This window comes from Ursus maritimus, unplaced genomic scaffold, assembly GCF_017311325.1.
Source record: "Ursus maritimus isolate PB19 unplaced genomic scaffold, ASM1731132v1 scaffold_2, whole genome shotgun sequence".
NCBI classification, from domain to species: domain Eukaryota; kingdom Metazoa; phylum Chordata; class Mammalia; order Carnivora; family Ursidae; genus Ursus; species Ursus maritimus.
The window spans coordinates 57,426,974-57,446,327 of record NW_024424452.1 but is presented as its reverse complement, the minus strand read 5'-3'; the positions used below and the strand labels follow the sequence as shown (position 1 = coordinate 57,446,327).

At 32.0% G+C, this 19,354-nt stretch overlaps 1 protein-coding gene across 2 annotated transcripts in view; it reads left to right on the top strand.

The window, feature by feature from the left end:
* The window catches only part of BRINP3 (BMP/retinoic acid inducible neural specific 3), a 361,285-nt gene that overhangs the window by 143,413 nt on the left and 198,518 nt on the right, over positions 1 to 19,354 (top strand). Inside the window, exon 2 of one of the 2 annotated variants that reach the window (XM_008685663.1) lies at positions 17,986 to 18,176. The exons of the other annotated variant lie outside the window; for it this stretch is intronic. Within the exon in view, the coding sequence (XP_008683885.1) occupies positions 17,986 to 18,176 (191 nt within the window). The remainder of the gene's footprint in view (positions 1 to 17,985; positions 18,177 to 19,354) is intronic. 2 annotated transcript variants of the gene reach the window in all.

Sequence of the window (19,354 nt, the reverse complement as noted above, 5' to 3'; positions counted from 1 at the left end):
ACCCTAAAACTCTTAATGTAAATTATGTTTTAATTTTTAATTCATATTCTTAACTATTACCATTTGAGTTTAGCAGTGTCATTTAACCAAGCTTACTTAGGGCTTGGTTTCCAAATCTGTGGAAAGTGACTTTGCACAGAATATTTTGCACTCAGTAGACACTCAAGGATTCAAACGGTCTGTGCTCTTCAGTGTCATACAATTTCCATGGAAATGATTTATGGTTTAGGAAATTAGTACTCATTGTATTTTCTACTGTTAAGTGAGGCTATAAAATTTGAGCAATCATAAATATAAAAGTAACATATTATTTTATAATAGTATCTCTTATTTAAATAGCCTAAAAATATTTTATATCTTTTATGGATAGGAATTACCCCATCTATTTTGAGATGAAACATTTATGCAAACCATTTATCCTGACCTGGTTCCTTGTCTCATTCTTGTGTCTAACTGTAACCATAATTGTTGTACTATGAATCTTGATTATCTGTGCCAAGGTAAGCAAGCTCTAGCGCAAAAAATTAACATAATTCACCTATCCAGATAGACTACAAGAAGTTTGCTATGTTGCAAACTTGATCCACTAGCCCAAGATTATGGTCATTTTTTTCTAAAACACCCTCCTCCATCTAGCTTTAGCTTTAATCCAAAAAGAATTTCTTTACCTTGAAGAGGTAATATTGTTTTTCACTAGGTTTCTTACAGATAAATGTAAAAACCATATTTTTTTCTCAAATTCTTTTTTTTCTTGTTGTTCTTGTCATTATGATCCTTGACCAGACTTTTCTCAGAACCAGAATGTTTCAGTGGTCTCCAGAATGGCTCATTTACATTCAGATATCTCTTTCTAGCACCAGCACAACAGCCTTCTCTTCATTTCCCTATGATTATATCACTCTTCTGCTCAGATGCTGTAGCGTTTGTGGCTCACAAAATATGTCAATTGGACAATGTTGATTTATAAACTGTTTCAGATAGGGAAGTATTTTAATTTGACTTTGTCTTATTTTCATCATTTATAAAGTAGTGGTAATAATGATATAGGCCTTATTACTGTGAGTTTTCAGAGAGGAGGTAGGTATAAAGTTATGGTTGATTGTAGTTATCTTTGCTTTCACAGATTACCAATTAACTATTGTCAGAAAGAAAGAAAGAAAGAAAGAAAGAAAGAAAGAAAGAAGCAAATGAGTAACATTTTATTGCTAAACTATATACATATATAATGATCAATGTAAAATAATGTGAAATAATGTGAATCATATACTAGTTATTTAGAGATATGCTTAATCTTGAGAAATTTAAGTGTAAAAATTTTCTTCTACAGCATTATATAAATTTAAAGCAGGAAATCAGAAATCTAGAAAAAAGACACTTGAGTTTTTTTAAGTCCATGTGCTTAATTTTATAGCATAGAAAATTAGGAATCTAAGTGATAAGTGATTTATTCAAGGTCATAAAACAATCTAATGCAAAAATGTATGAGTATAGAATTCCTCCTCTTTCCAAGTTTCCATTTGTAAAACTTTTTCTTTATTAATTTAGTTAATACAGAGTATTTTTTCTCTTAGATGACTACTTGCTAACTTTTATATGAATGGTCACTTAATTTACTAACTCGCAGGGAAAAAATAAATTATCTGTGATTTTCTTTTGATTGTTCATTTTTTTTTAATAGAGTCAGTTACTTTTTAAAATACCCCGTGGGAAAGAGAAGATACTTATTGTGTCTACGTCTGTAATTAGGACAAATGAGTCATCTTCCACTAATGCGGCAAATTACTGGCAATTTTCCAATTTGCCAGATTTTCATATATATCACATGAATAATTGAATAATGAGATGGAGCCAAATCCAGGGTAGTTAATTTTAGTTGGGTGGATTCAGTGCCATCTGGACTTCTGGCTTTACTAACTTTTAATTGATTTAGCTCTTTCAGAAGAATCCTAATACCTAATTTATAAAATAGTTATTCAAGCTCAGACCTGAATGAATAAGATCACTTGCTAGAATGTTTAATTGCAATTTTTGTCTAAACTGAATAAATGAAATAAATGGCTGACTTTGGGTATTAAAACCTTACTTATTTTCAGTGTCAATTTAGCAGCTCCATAACAATGTAGCCTGATTTCCTCACATTTAACTTTTATTTTCTTATCTCTCTTTTTCAGTTTTTATTGACTATTTTTTCCCTGTATTACTTAGTCATAGCCTTCTGATTACAGTGTATTTGCTTTATAAAAGGCATGGTCACCTTCAACTTCATAGCTACCCTAATTCCATCTGAAATATTTCTTTCCTTTAAAATATTATAGTTAAATTATTATCAGAAGAGTCATTATACCATTTAACTTATGTTTATAGGGACATCAAAATATTAATGTTTCTACAAAATTTATTTTTAATTATTCTTTGGGGATCTTCTTACCATGATCTTCCTATTAAATTTAACAAAAATGTAATTTCCATTTGCTGCTAATGCTCAAACTTGAAAAATTAAAGTATATTATCTAATTAATAGTGTTACCATTATGTCCTCCACAAAGAAATCATGCCTCAGAATTTTCTCACACCATTTTGAGCTTACTTGGTTATTTTTTATTAATTTTAAAAGTTAAAATTAAAATTTTTACTTCCTTCAAGTTGATGCATTAAAAAACACCATTCTAAGGCTATACATTCAAAAGTATTTTATGGTCATCATTAATTTTATTTTCTATCAAGCACTTACAGTAATATTCAGCAGATAGGAGCTGAATATTTTCTGCATTCGGAGAAAAAAATTGCATTATCCTTGAAGATATACAGCATTTAACTATTAAAAAGTATTCTTATTTAGAGGAACTGTATGGTTCTTTGATTCTTGCCTACTTTTCACACTTATGGCCTGAGCAACCAATAAGAGCAAGTCTAATCTATTAGAGGCGTGAGGAATATTTAAAATATGAGAAGTAAGTAACTAAGCCATGGCATGATATACCATACAAAATTTTGATGTTGTTGTGGTAATTGATTTTGGTTTGTGTTTTTATTATAGACTTCATTTTTAAATTTACCATGTGATTTTTTTTCCTTTATAATGTGTGTTTGACAATCTCTACCACAACTTTTCATTATTAAAAAAAAAAAACTTCTGCCTATACACATTTATCACCAAAATCACTTTCAAAATAGAAATATATTTATAGAAAAATATAGATCGTATATGTAAGAGTGTATATGAAGAACAATGGAGGTCTATATAAATATATCTATATCTATATTATATTATATGTAATTGCATATAAATTTTTTTGGAAAGTTTTGTTCTCCATTTTTAATCTCAACAAATAGCATTTTCTATGGTCACATGACTTTTCATTAAATTCTTATAAAAACCCTACTCTTAAATGAACATAGAATTCTCCCTCAGATTACTCTATGCTTTTACTAAGTTAAATTGTCAGTGTAATTACAAAAGGATGGTTTCTCCACCTGACTATTTCCTCCTCAACTTCTTTCATAGTTTCCAAAAACTTTAAAAGATTTTTTAATATTGTATATACTTTTCTCTCTATTTTTCCTGTATGTCTTTAGAAAGATGCATAAAATCAGTAGAAAATATTTTTAACCCAATGTTTTTCAGTCACCTGTGTTAGGTTTAGTAACTCCTTCTTACAATTTAATAGGATTATTAGCCTCTTAATAGTGTTTCCTACTTCAAAATACAATTATATATTTACTATGCATTATTAAGTGAAAGTAATTTTTAAATATTAGCATTATTTTAGTAGCTTCTGCTTCCAAGAAAATAAATTAAATGTACTTTTTTTTATTTCTCCTACTAAGTACAAAAAACCCCCCTGGATATTATGTATGAAACAAACCTAAAAAGCCTTTGAAAGTTGGGGAGAACAGGTGGACTGGCTAGGGAAACCCAACCAGTGACAAAGAAGCAAAGGCAATACAATGAAACAAAGTTAATTTTTCCAAAAATGGGGCTGGATAATTCAACATCTACATGCAAAAAAGTGAATGCAGACAGACTTCAAACCTTTAAAAAAATTAGCTCAAAATGGATCACAAAGTTAAATGTAAAACACAAAACTATAAAACTTCTAGAGGACAACAAGGAGAAAACCGAGATGTTCTTGGGTGTGATGATGACTTGTTAGATACAAACCCAAAGGCAAAATCAGTGAAAGCAATGATGGATAAGCTGGGCTTCATTTAATTTTAAAACTTCTTTTCTGCAAGACAATTGTCAGGATAATGAAAAGACAACAATAAAACACAAGAAAAAATCTTTGAGATCTGGGTTTAGACCAAAAGTTCTTAGATTTGACACCATATAAGGAAAATTGATAAACTGGGTAACATCAATATTAAAAACTTTTACTGTTTGGCAGATCCTGTTAAGAGAGTGAAATACAAGCTATACACATACAAATATTTGCAAGAACATATTTGCAACTCACATATTTAACAAAGGACTATTATCTATTTATCTATCTTCTATCCAAACTATTTATTTTATCAAAATTAATCATTAAAAAAATCCAGATAGAATATTTGCAAAGGTTATGACCAGATATTTAGTGAAGAAGATTATACACATGGCAAATAAACCCATGAAAATGTGGTGAATATCCTTAGTTATTAAAAAGATGCAAATTAAAATCAATCAATCCCAGTGAGATATAACTACATACCTATCAAAATGGCTAAAATAAAAAGAAAATACAAAAAATACAAAAAATGCTGGGGAGGACATGGAGAAACTTCTTCACTTAGACATTGGTCCTGATAATGTAAAATGCTATAGTCATCATATAACCCAACAAGTGTACTTCTGGGCATTTATCCCAAAGAAATCAAGACTTATGATCACACAAAAACCTGTAGACAAATGTTTGTAACAGTTTTATTTGTAGTAGCCCAAACCTGGAAACAATCTAAATATTCTTTAACAGGTGAATGGTGAAACAAACCAATACAGTTATACCATGCAATACTACTCAGAACAAAAATGAACAAATTTTGATACCTGCCACAACTTAAATGAATCTCCAGGAAATTACCCTGAGTGGAAAAAAGCCAACGCTACTAGGTTACACACTGTATGATTCCATTGTTAAAATGATACAATTATTGAAGTAGAGAAGAGATTAGCGGTTGTTAGGAATTTGGGGGTCAGGATATGCATCTAAAAAAGGACAACATGAAAGATCCTTGCAGAGAAGAAAATGTTCTGTGTCTTGACCATGTTAATGCCAGTATTCTGGTTGTGATATTTTAAGATAGTGTTGTAAGATGTAAACATTGGAAGAGAGTAGAAAAAGAGTAGATGAATTTTCTCTCCATTATTTTTTAAAGTAAATAGGAATCTTACCATTATGCCATAATAAAACATTTAATAAAAATTTGCTGTATCAGTCAACTTAATCATATTAAGAATTGTACTCAAGGGGTGCCTGGGTGGCTCAGTTGGTAAAGAGCCAGACTCTTGATTTTGGCTCAGGTCATAATCTCAGCATCGTGGGATCAAGCCCCACACTGGGCTCCCCACTCAGCTGGGATTCTGCTTCTCTCCTTCTCTCTCTCTTCTCCTCCCGCCACTGACTCTATTTCTCTCAAATATGTGAATAAATTTTTAAAAATTGTGTTCAAATATTAAATAATTAATTAATTCAAGGAGTATTTATTGAATGCCTGCTTTATGCCAGATGATTATAATCATTGTATGAAATTAAAGTATCCTTTGACCTTAGGTATACATAGAACTCCCAGATCAAACCAGCACGATGCCAGTGTACTGATAAAATTCCACACCTCTCTCTGGCTAGGTTAGCTGTTCTGTTAGTAACAGTAACAAGTGCATCAATAGTGTCTAGCTAAACAGTTCTGGAATATGATAAATGCTCAATAAATATCTAATCAATGAATTAACTGATGCGAAGATGAAAAATGCTCCAATTTTCTAGGTATCAACTTTCCCACAGAGCCATTTATCTAAGAGACAGGAGACAATCTTAGAGAACAGAGCTGCGTCTATGAACTTACAGGACAGCTCTGGGAAAGCTACAACTCTGGAACTGAAGCTGCTGTTTCAAAACATCAGCTACTCAAAATGAGATTTAGCAACTGAATTTCTTCTGTAGGAGATGGAGACCCTCTGTAACCAAGGATTAATTTAGTGATGAACAAATCAATTGAAAATTGGAGCCCTATGTTCATGTTAGTGTTTTTCCCTAAATCTTCCTACCCCCAAATTTGCATGTGTCAGTATAGCACTTGACTTTATTTGACACTTATACTTATTTCCTAAGATTGTGTGTGAAAGTAATAGAGACAGAAAAACATATAACATTTACCACATAAAAATTGCTCAGTAAATGTCAGCTATTTTTCATGTTACCTTTCATCATAGACATCACTATTGGACCTTAAGTGCCCATGAATATAAATTTAATGCTAACTATACATCAAAATATCGTTAATAACTTGCCTTTATTCGTGATGTTCATCAGTAATTTATTCTTTTCGTATTTTCATTATACTTGTGATTCAAAATATTGACTATTTTTTAAAGTCATTGATATCTTGAAATGATCTATATTTAAAAAGAAAGCTCAGGACATCCTGGGTGGCTCAGTTGGTTGAGTGATTAACTCTTGATTTTGCCTCAGGTCATGATCTCAGGGTCATGGGATTGAGCTCTTTGTTGGTTGTTTGAGAGTCTCTCCCTCCCTTTGTGCCTCTCTGCCCCTTTCTCTCTCTCTAAAAAAAAATAAACAAATAAAACAAAGCAAAAAACCTTAAACTGATGATGTTGACTGGGCAAACAATGGAAATTAGAAACTATCCGTTGTATCTCTGCATTTTCATTTGTTTTTCTCAATCCTTTACTGTTCAGGTGGAATTTAAAAAATACTTTGACTTCTCTTTTTCAAGATAGTATAAATCTCCTTTTATTTTTCCTTTTGTTTCCACTCTTTTTTCCCCATAGGGTCCACAGGTTGACCCCATTACTACTTTTCCCCCATGTCCCTTAATTCTTAGAAATTTTCCTTGGATACTTCTTTGATTATTATTTCATCTCTTTATTTTCCATTTTCCTCTGTCCCATGCAGTGTCTCTTGGTGGTACAAGTTCATTAGTATTTTAGTTTTATTGATCCACTTCCTTTTCAATGTCAACAATGAAGTAACAAAAAACTCTGAAGATGTTTTTCATGATTTTTATATTCATCGATGTGTTGTCTTCCACTATCATGACAAATGCATCCTTTATTATTCTCTTTCTTCTCTTTTAACCAAATACTGTGTATGTTCAGTTTTAACTTCCTGTGGTTCTGGGAGGTTTTGTCTTTTCTCTTTTAGAAGTGTGCCCCCCTGGATCCTACTCAATTGTTCTTCCTTTTCTAGGTATGTGGACCCTTTTTCATTGAATACAGCTTGTCTATTTACTTTGCATACTAATTAATTAGCACATCTGATTGGTTCTTTTTGTTGTGATTAATTGTTCTTTCCAGATAGTTCCATTATTTGGATAGATTTTTTCCAAATGTAAGTGTTCTGAACTACCAAGCACTCTAACAAGCTGTTTTTTTAAAGCAAATTTTGAGGACACATCTTTTTTTAAGGAATTGATGGATTATATTCATGATTTTTTTTACATGCTTATTTTTCATTAAAAGTAGTTACAATAAAGTGATCAAACATACTATCCCTTTGTAGAAATTATGATTTTTTTCTTGTAGTGTGCTATTTCCTTTTACTTTGAGTGATGTTAACATTTTACTGTGGGATTTAAGTTTCCCTGTGGATTTACAGGACTTGATGCATGTCTGGGACCCTTCTTTTGCATTGGAGTTACATCAGCCACCTGCAGCTTGGTGCTTGTTTGCTATAACAGATTTTCCCATCAGCTTCCCAATTTCATCCTTGAGTTCCCTCAACACTGCTGGCCCACCTAGGAATGCATTTCTTCTCTTACTGTCTGTGTTTCTCCCTCTGAGGCTTTTTATTCTCTGTGCTCTTGAGTCTGGAGTTTGGACTATAGTATGTCACCTGTAAAAGCAATTGATCACAGACCTCTTTAATACTCAGTTTCTACAATTCTACCATCCTCTTCTTGAAATATGAATTACCCCCAAAGTTTCTTTAGCTCCTTCTACCAAGCAGATATTTACATTTTCTGTTTTGGGGATAACCGTCAGTCCGTTACAATACAGGCTTGATCTATAATTGTCCTTTTGCTTCCATTATATTTATATTAAGTTATGTTAATATTATAAGAATATTTCTCACATTATTCCCCATATGATTGCTAAACTCTTCCCAACTTTTCCCTACCCTCTCTCCCTGTTTCTATATTTTTATCTTTTCTTTCTTTCACTATATACTCTCCACAGACCCTACCCTCAAACACACACACACACACACACACACACACACACACACACACACACACACATCATACATTACTGTTAAAGTCTACTTTCAATCCCCTGTTGCTCTTAATCTATAAAGAAGTTAAGGGCATTGGTTTTGGTGTCATATCCCCTTGGATTCAGCCTCTTGTTAGGTATACATCTCAGAGAAATAATTGGCACCAAGGTTCTCTCACTCACCAAAAGCAGATAAGAAGAGCACGTACTTCACAGTGCACAGTGCATAGATTCTTTGCTCTCAACACAAGATTATCATTATCATTCCAAATGTTATGTTGAGATAAAAGCTATTTGCCAATCAAAATTTTAAATTTTCATTAATATGAACATTTTGCATTTTGCCTGCCAAACTTTAACTTTAAACTTACTGCCTGTTAATGGGTAAAAAAAAATTATATTTTAATGGTGTTAGGAGAAAGCTAGTCAGCTTATATATTCTGTATTTATTTCTTCCCTGGCGAGATGGGAATTGTGTTTGTATAAATCAGTCTTCTTCCCTTACCGTATGGGTGACACAGAAGTGAAAGATTGAAGGTCCTCTTATAATGCAACTAGCAGGACTACTCTCCCTAAAGTGCATTAACTAAAAGAGGCTATGAGCACCACCACTATATATTTTACTGCACTCACAGACAATGGTAGCATTTTTTTCAATATTTATATTTATTAGATTTAGCAGGAGCAGGTTGTTTCCTAGTCATTAATGATTCTTGATTTAGCCAACAGTTAACTCCTAACTTCCCTCAGTCACTTGAACATTCCAAGAGCATGATTGAGAAATACATTCTTCCAGGTTTGGTTTTCTATGAATTTTAGCCAGGTTGTATGCTCATAAGTCACAAGCCCCGTCCCTATCTTACTTATACAGTCATTTCATTTTAGCTCACAAGAGAACGTTACTCATTTGTTGATTCAATATGTAAATATTGACTGATTACTACAGGTCATGTATCTTGAGTCTTAAGAATACGGGGCCATAATAAAGAATACATGGCCAACTATGTTGAGCCTATTGCATGAATGAAGAGGAAGGTATTAATCAAGTAACTACACAAATATATTAATGACTAGGAATGAAAAAAATACTCAGCTATGAGTATATATAACCATTAGTTAAGGACTGGGTTGTTGTGGTAAATATGACTGCAGTTTCCCTGTGCGATGTTGGTACCTTTGAAATCTGTATATAATGGGTGACAGTTAACAAATTTATTTTGTATAAATCTCAAGCATAGAAGACAGAAAGACTAAGTGCCTGTGAGATAATAAATTTCAATTTGTAATCCATAAATTCTGAGGGTAATATCCAAAGAAACGTGACATTGCCAATTCATGTCACAAGCTCTTTTGTGTGTGTAAAATGTTATTTTGACAACTCAAGCCTGATTCAGGCTAAAAGGTTATAATTTGGGGAATAATAATTTACACCTTGTAAATTTAAGAGTGTACACCTTTTTTCTGGAAATTTTTCATAATAGACCATATCCAGCCTCCCTTCCACATGTTGATGCTAAAGACATAAAATTAATAGCAAGTTTATTTCCCTTAATGATGTGGGAAAAATCATAACATGTTAACAGTTTTCTTTAAGCCATTTTAAAACCTATTTCAGGAAAAATATATATTCTATTAAATTGAGTTACTATTTAAAACTAATTTTTATTATGGAAAAATTTCATTAAAAAGATGAACAATTTATAATCACTGCCTCTAAAAATTGTAATTACTCTCAAAGAGAATAACCCTTGATCTTACGTTTTTACCTTATATTACTTGAAATGAAGCAGCATATGAATTTGTAACTTATTGCAAGTTTTATTTAATTGGTTAGCTACTTTTCATAATCTATGGTTTGTGAATATTTGATCCAATATTTAAGGTAGGACTGGACCACCATAAAGAAATCTTAATGAAGTTATTGTTTAAATGTTTAAAGACATTATCATAAGGCAGATTAATTTTTCATTAGCAGGAACTATTTTTTTTTTTTGGCAATAACTTCCTCATGAGCATTTAACATATTAGTCTGTGCCTGGACAAAGAAGAGCAATTTGTAGATTCTTTTATTTTTTTGTTAAGATTTATTTATTTATTTATTTATTTATTTATTTGAAAGAGAACATGTGAGCAGGGGGAGGAGCAAAGGGAGAGGGAGAGAGAGAATCTCAAGCGGACTCTGTACTGAGCACAGAGCGTGACACTGACATGGCTTGAGCTCACCACCCTGAGATCAAGACCTGAGCAGAAATCAAATCAGACACTTAACTGACTGAGCCACCTAGGCACCCTTGTAGATTCTTTGAGTATGGCTTTTATTTACAAATTATTTTGTTAATTTTACTGATTAATTCCACTAAGGCTTATTACCTTGATCAACGTTTATATATATTTAAAGAATTGACATCCTAGGACAAAAATTCGTGACTTCACAGGCATACACATACCAAAATTTGCTAAGAGGTAAACAATGTTCCCTGTACCACTTTAGTTAAGTGTTATACATTCTGCTTCTTTGAAAACTCTACAGAGCCAGTACTATTAGATGCATGTGCCTAAGTGAAATGACTATGTCAGTGAGGTTAAGAATATGCCAAAATTCACAGGACTTTGAATTTTGTGACTTGAATTGGTGAGGGTGAGATTTGAAATTTCAGCTATCTGACTCCAAAATCCATTCTCTTTTGGAAAGCTAACACTGTCTCCCTAAAATATCTAAATTAATGTGTGAAATGCAAATATTTTCATGAATTAACCAAGATAAATCTTTAAATTATAAATGTACAAAAAGGGACCTTCATATTTGTTTATTTCTTGTTTCAGAATCAGAGTATTTTATTTTAGCTCAGTTGAATGTGTCTCTTGGCATGTCTATGCTTTTTAATAATTACCAAATCTCTATATTATATCAATGTGGTTGATGGAGAATGTTAAGCTATAGTTCTAAAATTTAGAAAGAAAAGCTTTTGCTTGTTACTTCATTCCTTCTCTTCAACTTAGAAAGTCCTTCACTGACAGCATGTATGTATATTTTTTACATCAGTACTTTTGCTAACATCTGTTCAAAAAAGTAGTTTAATTTAGATGTAAATAATAAATTACTATATTTTGTATATATCTGTGTGAGCACAGCATGTTATGTTTGTATTAAATGACTGACCTTTGGGAATAATGGCATTGACTATAGTAACTGATTTCTGTGGCATTTCCCTTAAAATTTGAAGAAAACCCTATCTATTAAATTTTAGAAGATAACTTAAAGCTATGTAAGATAAAATTAATTTTCAGTCATTTCATAGCCCTAAAAATTTAACATTGTTTAAATTATTAGAAATATACATTACTAGCCACAAACCATTCTTTAAAAAATTCTCTATAACCCCACTTCCATTTTATTTACCTACAACTAATTCTTGTTGCTTTATAGGGGTGGGGGCTATATTTTGTTGCAATCCTGCTAATCTGTCTTCTCTAATCTACTATGTGTTGGCAGCTCTTTCAAAATACTACAGTCATTAATTGTGCTTCTCAAAAATCCTGCATGTACACATTTTACAGAAGTCATATTTTTCCTTGGTCTTTTCTTCCCGTATTTTATTTGACTAGATTCATTGTCCTAAATTCCTAGCCTCATCCAAAAATATCTCTCAAGCATTAAAAATTCGCTACTGTTAATTTTTTTTTAAGTTGTTTTGTCTCACAGGGCAGGAGGGCGAAAGAAAGTAGATTCTCTACCCTGCCAACTGCTTAGCATTCAGCTGCTTTAAAAACACTAGCTTCAGAGCTACAGTCATCCAGGACATTAGGAACATTTCCCTTTTACTGGCCAAATGGAAAACAGCATCATCTGTGAGATCTGAAAGCTAAAAGAAAGAACGTTCAAAGAACCTTTTTATATGTAACAGCTACACATAATAGAATTATGGGGAGCTAGTATTGATTATTAGTGGAATTTTTGAAGATCGGTATGATTTTATAGCTGCAATTAGAAGGTTATTGCTACTAAAGATTGGCAAGTCGATTTATGATCCTTATGCTGAATTTGTTCACCATAGATTAGTGCTTGGGTAATATATTTTGTTTTACTATTCTGTTGTGTATGCAAATTTAATTAATATTGATAGAATTAAAATTACAAGCCAACAAATGTAGTGTTGTGGAAAATAATATAATAATAGTCCTTTAAGACTTAGATAAGCAACTTTATTTAGTGTAAATTAGTAGTTAAGGGTAAATCTTTTCAGCAACTGCATCATCCGATTTCATCAATTTTTTTATTCCTGCTTTCCTTTGGTATTGAATTGAACATCAACCAGCTTTCAATTTTTTTATTCCTGCTTTCCTTTGGTATTGAATTGAACATCAACAGTGACGGATTCTATATTTTCTGGACATATATGTGTAATTTGAAAGAAATTATGGTAGTTGATATATTTTAAACACTGAGTACATTTATGTATTCACATAGAATTTAAATACAAATAAGAAAGGTCAATGGCAATATGGCAATGATGTAACCATTATTTAAATGGAATTTGTTGATGTCATTCTTGTTTTCCAGCCTTTTACATGAGATGGGTACGGATAAAATTATAATAAATATTGTTGTAGAAAAGTAAACATTACATAGACATACATAATAATAGATTCCTGCAAGTTAGAATTTTTAGCAGGCAAACATACAACTTAATCAACTAATAGAGGCTTCTTAGAGCCAACAAAAACATTTTCAAAGTAATGTTCTGGCTGAACTGTTTATAGCCCATTTGTGTGTTCACAAAATAGTGCTGCTTCTAAAGGGGCTGAGTTACATTAAATTCTAATGATTGTGCCTATTTCATTTAAAGACTTCCAAAGGTTATGATGGGAAGATATTTATGTACTGTGAAGGCTTCAGGTAGAATGGAGCATTCAGTTAGATGCAACAATGTTCTTATTTAATATAAACATAATGAATCTGGATGGAATCCTTATATCCTTTAGGTAAAATGCTCTCATTATGATAATCATACCCGACAGCATGTTTTCAATTCAGCATTCCATTGCTTTGTTTTTCCAAAATTTAATGAATGCATGGTCTAGTTGCAACTGAGGTGAATTTTATCTCCAGGAAGGAAAAAAAAAACCCTGCATCCATAAGTTTCCAATTTATACACAGCCATTAGTTCCTTATTGCCTTCTCAAGTTACCCCAAAGTCAAAATACTCTACATTGCTTATGATGTACTAGAATATATTACTAGAAAGCAAGCAAACAAACCAACTAATAACCCCATAATCTTGATAGCTTTGCATGACAAAATTTCTTTTCAGTTCATGTGCTTGTTCATCCCAGTAAACTGCAGGAGGGGGGCTGGGGGATGGGGATTTGAATCACCCTTGTTTGTTAGGATCCCGGGCTGATGGATCAGCATAACCATACATGTGCATACTTTAGTAGTCAAAGCAAGTCACATGGTCACACTGATTTTAAAGACATTGGTAACTACAATCTTATCCTGTGCCCAGGATGAAGAGACACTGAGTATTTGAATGCACACCTAATGTTCACTCCTCACAGTGTGGTACTTAATTGTCCAGAGATGACTTCCTTTACTTAAAGTGCTTCTTACCACCACTACCCAGAATTATTTCAGTGCTTGCTATCTGGGTTTTCACCAAAAATCTGTAGAGATTATAACAGCGATCATGTATCATTACAATGCAAACCAATAACGTGGAGAGTGGAAATGAGAGATCTCAGATCAACATTTGTGTTTTTTACACACCCACACAAAATTACACTTTTTTGGATATACACAATGAAAGTATATTTATTCTGTATACAAAATATAGAAGAAAAACTAGGAGAAGAATTTGTTTATTTATTTATTTATTTCTAAAATTTTTATTTATTTATTTATTTGAAAGAGAGAGAGATAGCAAAAGAGAGCACGAGCTGGGGGTGGGGAGAAGGAGAAGCAGGGAGAGGGAGAAGCAGGCTCCCGCTGAGCAGGGAGCCTGATGTAGGCTGATCCCAAGAACCTGGGATCCAATCATGACCTGAGCCTGAGGACCTGAGGCAGAGGCTCAACAGACTGAGGCACCCAAGTGCCCCGAGGAGAAGAATCTCAGATAGAACTTTCAAGATAAGAAAAGAATTTGCTATAATCACTAACAATAGTGGGGTTTTAAAAAAATAATTAATTAAATTGGTCAGTTAGCCGTTTGGTTAATTAGTCTTAGTATTAGTCTTAGTTTAACAGTACTCCAAAGAGTTGTCCTTTACTTTTTGTTGTGTGATAGAGAGGATAATCAGATGGGATGGCAAAGTGTTTTGTCCAACTGAAATGTTGGAAGGTAAACTGAGATTATAGACTTCATCAAGGTTTACAGACTGAGGTCATAAAAAGCACCTGACAGCTGAAGAAAGCTTCCTGGAAAGTTGTCCACAGTCTCAGGCTCTGCATAGCTTTCCATGGTATGTGAATCTAGGGGAAGAGAAAACATATTTAAAGGATGTTAGATTACTATACTTACATTAAAGGATAGTGATAAATTGGGTAGAGGAATTATGCTAAATAGACTACCCCACAGTTGTATTTTTGCACATAAAAATATTTTAAAGTCTTTGAATTGAAATTTATTCATTTACATTTCCTCTTGCTAAATACAATCTTTGAGCCCTTGAAGTAAGTAAGGGTTTTTCTTACGGTCATCTACAAGGCTAGCAGATTTCTGGTAATGGTAATAATAGTGAATAATTAATACATTTTCTTATATATTAGTGCTAAAAACTGATTTCAGTAAATGACACAAATTTCCTATTGCTCTTTCATATTATATCTATTTTTTTGTCAAATTTAAGAGAAACAAACTAAAGAAAGTAGTAAGTCAGGTCAGAGTATATCATGGGTTTTTATTTGTATATTGACTAATTGTTAAAAAATATAAGAAAGACTAGAATTGCACTCTTCAAATATGTATTTACCTGCAGTCATCTAGCATGAAATACTCAGTGATTTAAAAAGAGTTTATATGGTATGTACAATATCACAATTGAATCAATCTTCTTGGTTGTTTAAAGTTCAATTAATTCACTTAGTAGTCCACATGTTAGTCTATGAATACATGCATATGAGTTTATAAATTTAGCACTTTAAATCATTGAAAAAGTTACACCACAATTTTAGGTTAAAGTTATGTCACTCCTTGACAAAATTATAAACTTTTTTTAGCAAATAAAAAAAGTACATGTTTGAAGGTAAGCATTTAAAGTTCGGATGTGAGCAACTATTAGTTAGATTATGGTTTAATAAATAACTTCTTACATAATATGATTGTATACCTTGAGATATATCACAGAATATTAAAACTTAAATGTTTTATTTAAATACTCTTCCTCAAAATTTTGAATATTTACATATATTATATATTATATATAATAAATTATAATATATATGTAATTATATATTTTACATATATAATATGTTTTCTGTAATATTTTAGAAGTTAGAATTAAAATTCTCTAATATGTATTTATCTATAACAAAAAATATATATATCTATTTATAGATAAATAGATATATAATTCTATATAAATATATATGTAAATATGTTATATGTAATGTATTATATATATTCTCTACTATATATAAAATATAATATGTTATATATTATACATATATATATATAATACATGTACAATCAATTCAGGTAAATTTTTTATAAAAGGAAAAGACAAATAATTGTTAATATCAAACCAGGTTTGAAAGATAAAAGACATCTGTAGTCTCTTCTGAGGAAATATGAACTAATAAATCCAGCATAGTAGCTCTAAAAACCCTACATTTACTGAAAATAGAGCACTTTGAGAAAATTTTAAAGACTATATATCAAATTATCTAATTAAAAGTTTTTTTTCTGAATAGCAACATTAGCATTGCTTGTTAAATATGCAACCTCTGGATCTCACTTCAGACCTAATGAATCAGGAAACTCTAGGATGGAGTTTCCAGGCAACTGTAAGAGGTGCTGAAGTTTGAGAACCATTGGTAGAACAAAACTGTTTAGATCAGCTGATTTATGGAGGAGAGGGCAAGAGTTTCTCAATGAAAGAAACACTAAGTTGACTTATTCTCAGGCCTAAGTCTTCCCTAGATCCCTGAGTGAACCTTATCCATAATTAATTTCCAAAAGACCAATTGGATTGTTGGGCCACCAAATGTGTGTTACATGAGCAAAACACTCTTATTAGAGGCTCTGTCAGGGATATGCCTCTTTGTCCTGAAGGATTTACTGTTCTTCATTATTCTGTATAAATCTTTTCTCTGCTTCCCCTCATTTAGCAACTTTTTTTTTCTCTCTTCAGAGACTGCCTAAATATTAAATATCATCTCTCTAGAGTTGTCTTCTCTGGTCACTTAAAGTAAAATAAGGCCTCACTGCCCACAGCTCTATGGCTTATCACATCAGGCTATCTGTGGTAGCTCTCAGTGTTTACAATACTCTGACATTTGTTTAAAATTTAAGTTAATGTTTTTGCTTTATTATTTTTAAAGCTTTCTCTAGAATGTGAACTCCATTTGGACATGGACAGCATTGGTCTGGTTCACTGATGTGTCCTTATCACTCACTGTTCATTGGTGCACTGTAGGCTTTTTTTGGAGGAAAAAAATATACATAAATATGACACATATTTATACAATATTTATTCAATATTTTACTTGCTAGATAGTAATAGAGTTAAATAACACACCTGGGAGTATTAGACCTGGTAGACAGAAGTCTTCCCTGTGGAAGGTATTTGAGGTTTTTATCAGACCACTCATCAGAAAATATCTGTACAGTTCATCAGGGGATCCAGTTTACCATAGTTCTTGGGTAAAGTATTATTAGGTTGATTTTAACTCAGTACAAATGTATAAATCTTTGTTTAAATGTATAAATCATTTATAACTATATCTTCCATTTCAATTTGGCCAAATCCACCTGAAAAGTCATTTTGCATCTCGAGAAATTGCTAATCAAGTTGAATTTAGGTTTCAAAATATGCTGTAAACCATAATTACTGTAAAAGATGTTTCTCTTTTGATCATTTTTTTTTAATTATCCTATAGCTCTATAATATTCTTGAAGTTTTGCAAGGTCCCACTCTAAAATGAATAGAGAAAAGGATCATTAGAATTATGAAAATAAATTCATCCTCTTTTTTACAATTTCCCTTACAAAATAATAAAATATTACCTTAGTGGTTTTTTAAATAGCTCTACATTCATCTTCTATGCATAACAAAATCATGTTTATGAGTATATCTTTCCTTGGGAAAAAAAAAGTCAGTGGAAGCTGTTTCTTTTAAGTGGCTTATTTTTTCCTTTATATGATTTGGTTTCAGAATATTCACTCCAGCTACATAAATTATAAATGTTGCTTCTCCTACTCATAGCACATGACATATTATTACAAGCCAGACTCATTGTAATGTGGTGACCCCAGTGAAAGTACCAAGTGAACTTTTCAAATGAAAACATTTAGATAGATTATGTATTTATGAATAAAAATAAATTTGCTTTTCAGGGAGTTTGGCCGCTGGAAAGTAAATAATCTTGCAGTTGAGAGAAGAAATTTCCTTGGCTCCCCTCTGCCTCTTGCTCCTGAATTCTTCCGCAACATAAGACTTTTGGGACGTCGACCTACCCTGCAGCAAATCACAGAAAACCTTATCAAGAAATATGGGACACATTTCTTGCTATCTGCTACTTTGGGAGGTATGACTCTTTGAAAATATTTGTGCCTATGTGTGCTTGTACATAAAACTGTAAAAGTCAGGAAAAGATGTGTCGATTAATCCAGAGAGCTGCAGTTTGAATAATTCTAGAATTCATTTATTCATTCGTTCATTGAGTTATTACTAAATGCCTTCTATGGTATTCACAATGGTAAGGTAGATGGTTATTACTTAGTTCCTGCCTGAAGGCAATTTACAGTATAATAGCATGCAATAAACATAGTCATAACTCTTACACTCTATAATGCAAGGTGACGTGCCAAATTTTGTTTAAAAAATGAATAATAATCAGTCAAGTCACAGGTGGAAGTCATCACTTCTGCTTACAGAAAACAGGAAAAGTTTCCTGAAGTAAACATTAAAAATCTAAAATTACATTTTTTAGCAGTATTTTAGTTTTTCTGATAGTGGTTGATACATGATATAGAGAGAATGATCCATTAATATCAATTATGATGCATAATGTAAAAGTAGAGATTAATAATGTCACTTCTTCAATTTATAAATTTGTAAAAAATAAGAAATCTGTGCTTTTAATATCATTAAATATGTGTTTTATCATGGTGATATATAATTCAGCATTTTGGATACACATAGATGGTATTTGTGGAGGTAACATAATAGGGAAAATATGATTTTCCTAAAACTTAAAAATATCCCAGAATTCCATGTATTTAGTTTTGCGTAGGACTTTAAATTGTCCAACCATTTTATTTAGAAATGGATGTTACTCTTTCCTATAATGAAGAGCACTGAATATAATTGAATATGAAAACAGTGATTCCCTGCTTCCCTGTTTGTTCCTCAGTAAGTTTACTGAATACGGACAGACTGATTCACGCCAACGGTGTGGTGGTATGAAAGGCCACCAGTTCATTTTTCCTACCTTAGAAGATGAGTCTTTTCTTTCCTTTAGCTGCCAGTCCAGTCTGTTAGTAAGTCATGCCAGTACTTTTTTTCTCCCAAGATATATCCCATGCCAAAACTTTCTGACTTCTACCCGGACATCCCTAGACCAAGCCACCATCATGATTCTCCCCAGAATACACCTAAGGTCCATGCTTCACACAGATCTTTTTAAAACTTGGATCAGGTCAAATCATTCCCTGTGTCAATTAAAACCTATAACTATCCACTTAAAATCCAAATGTCTTGCTA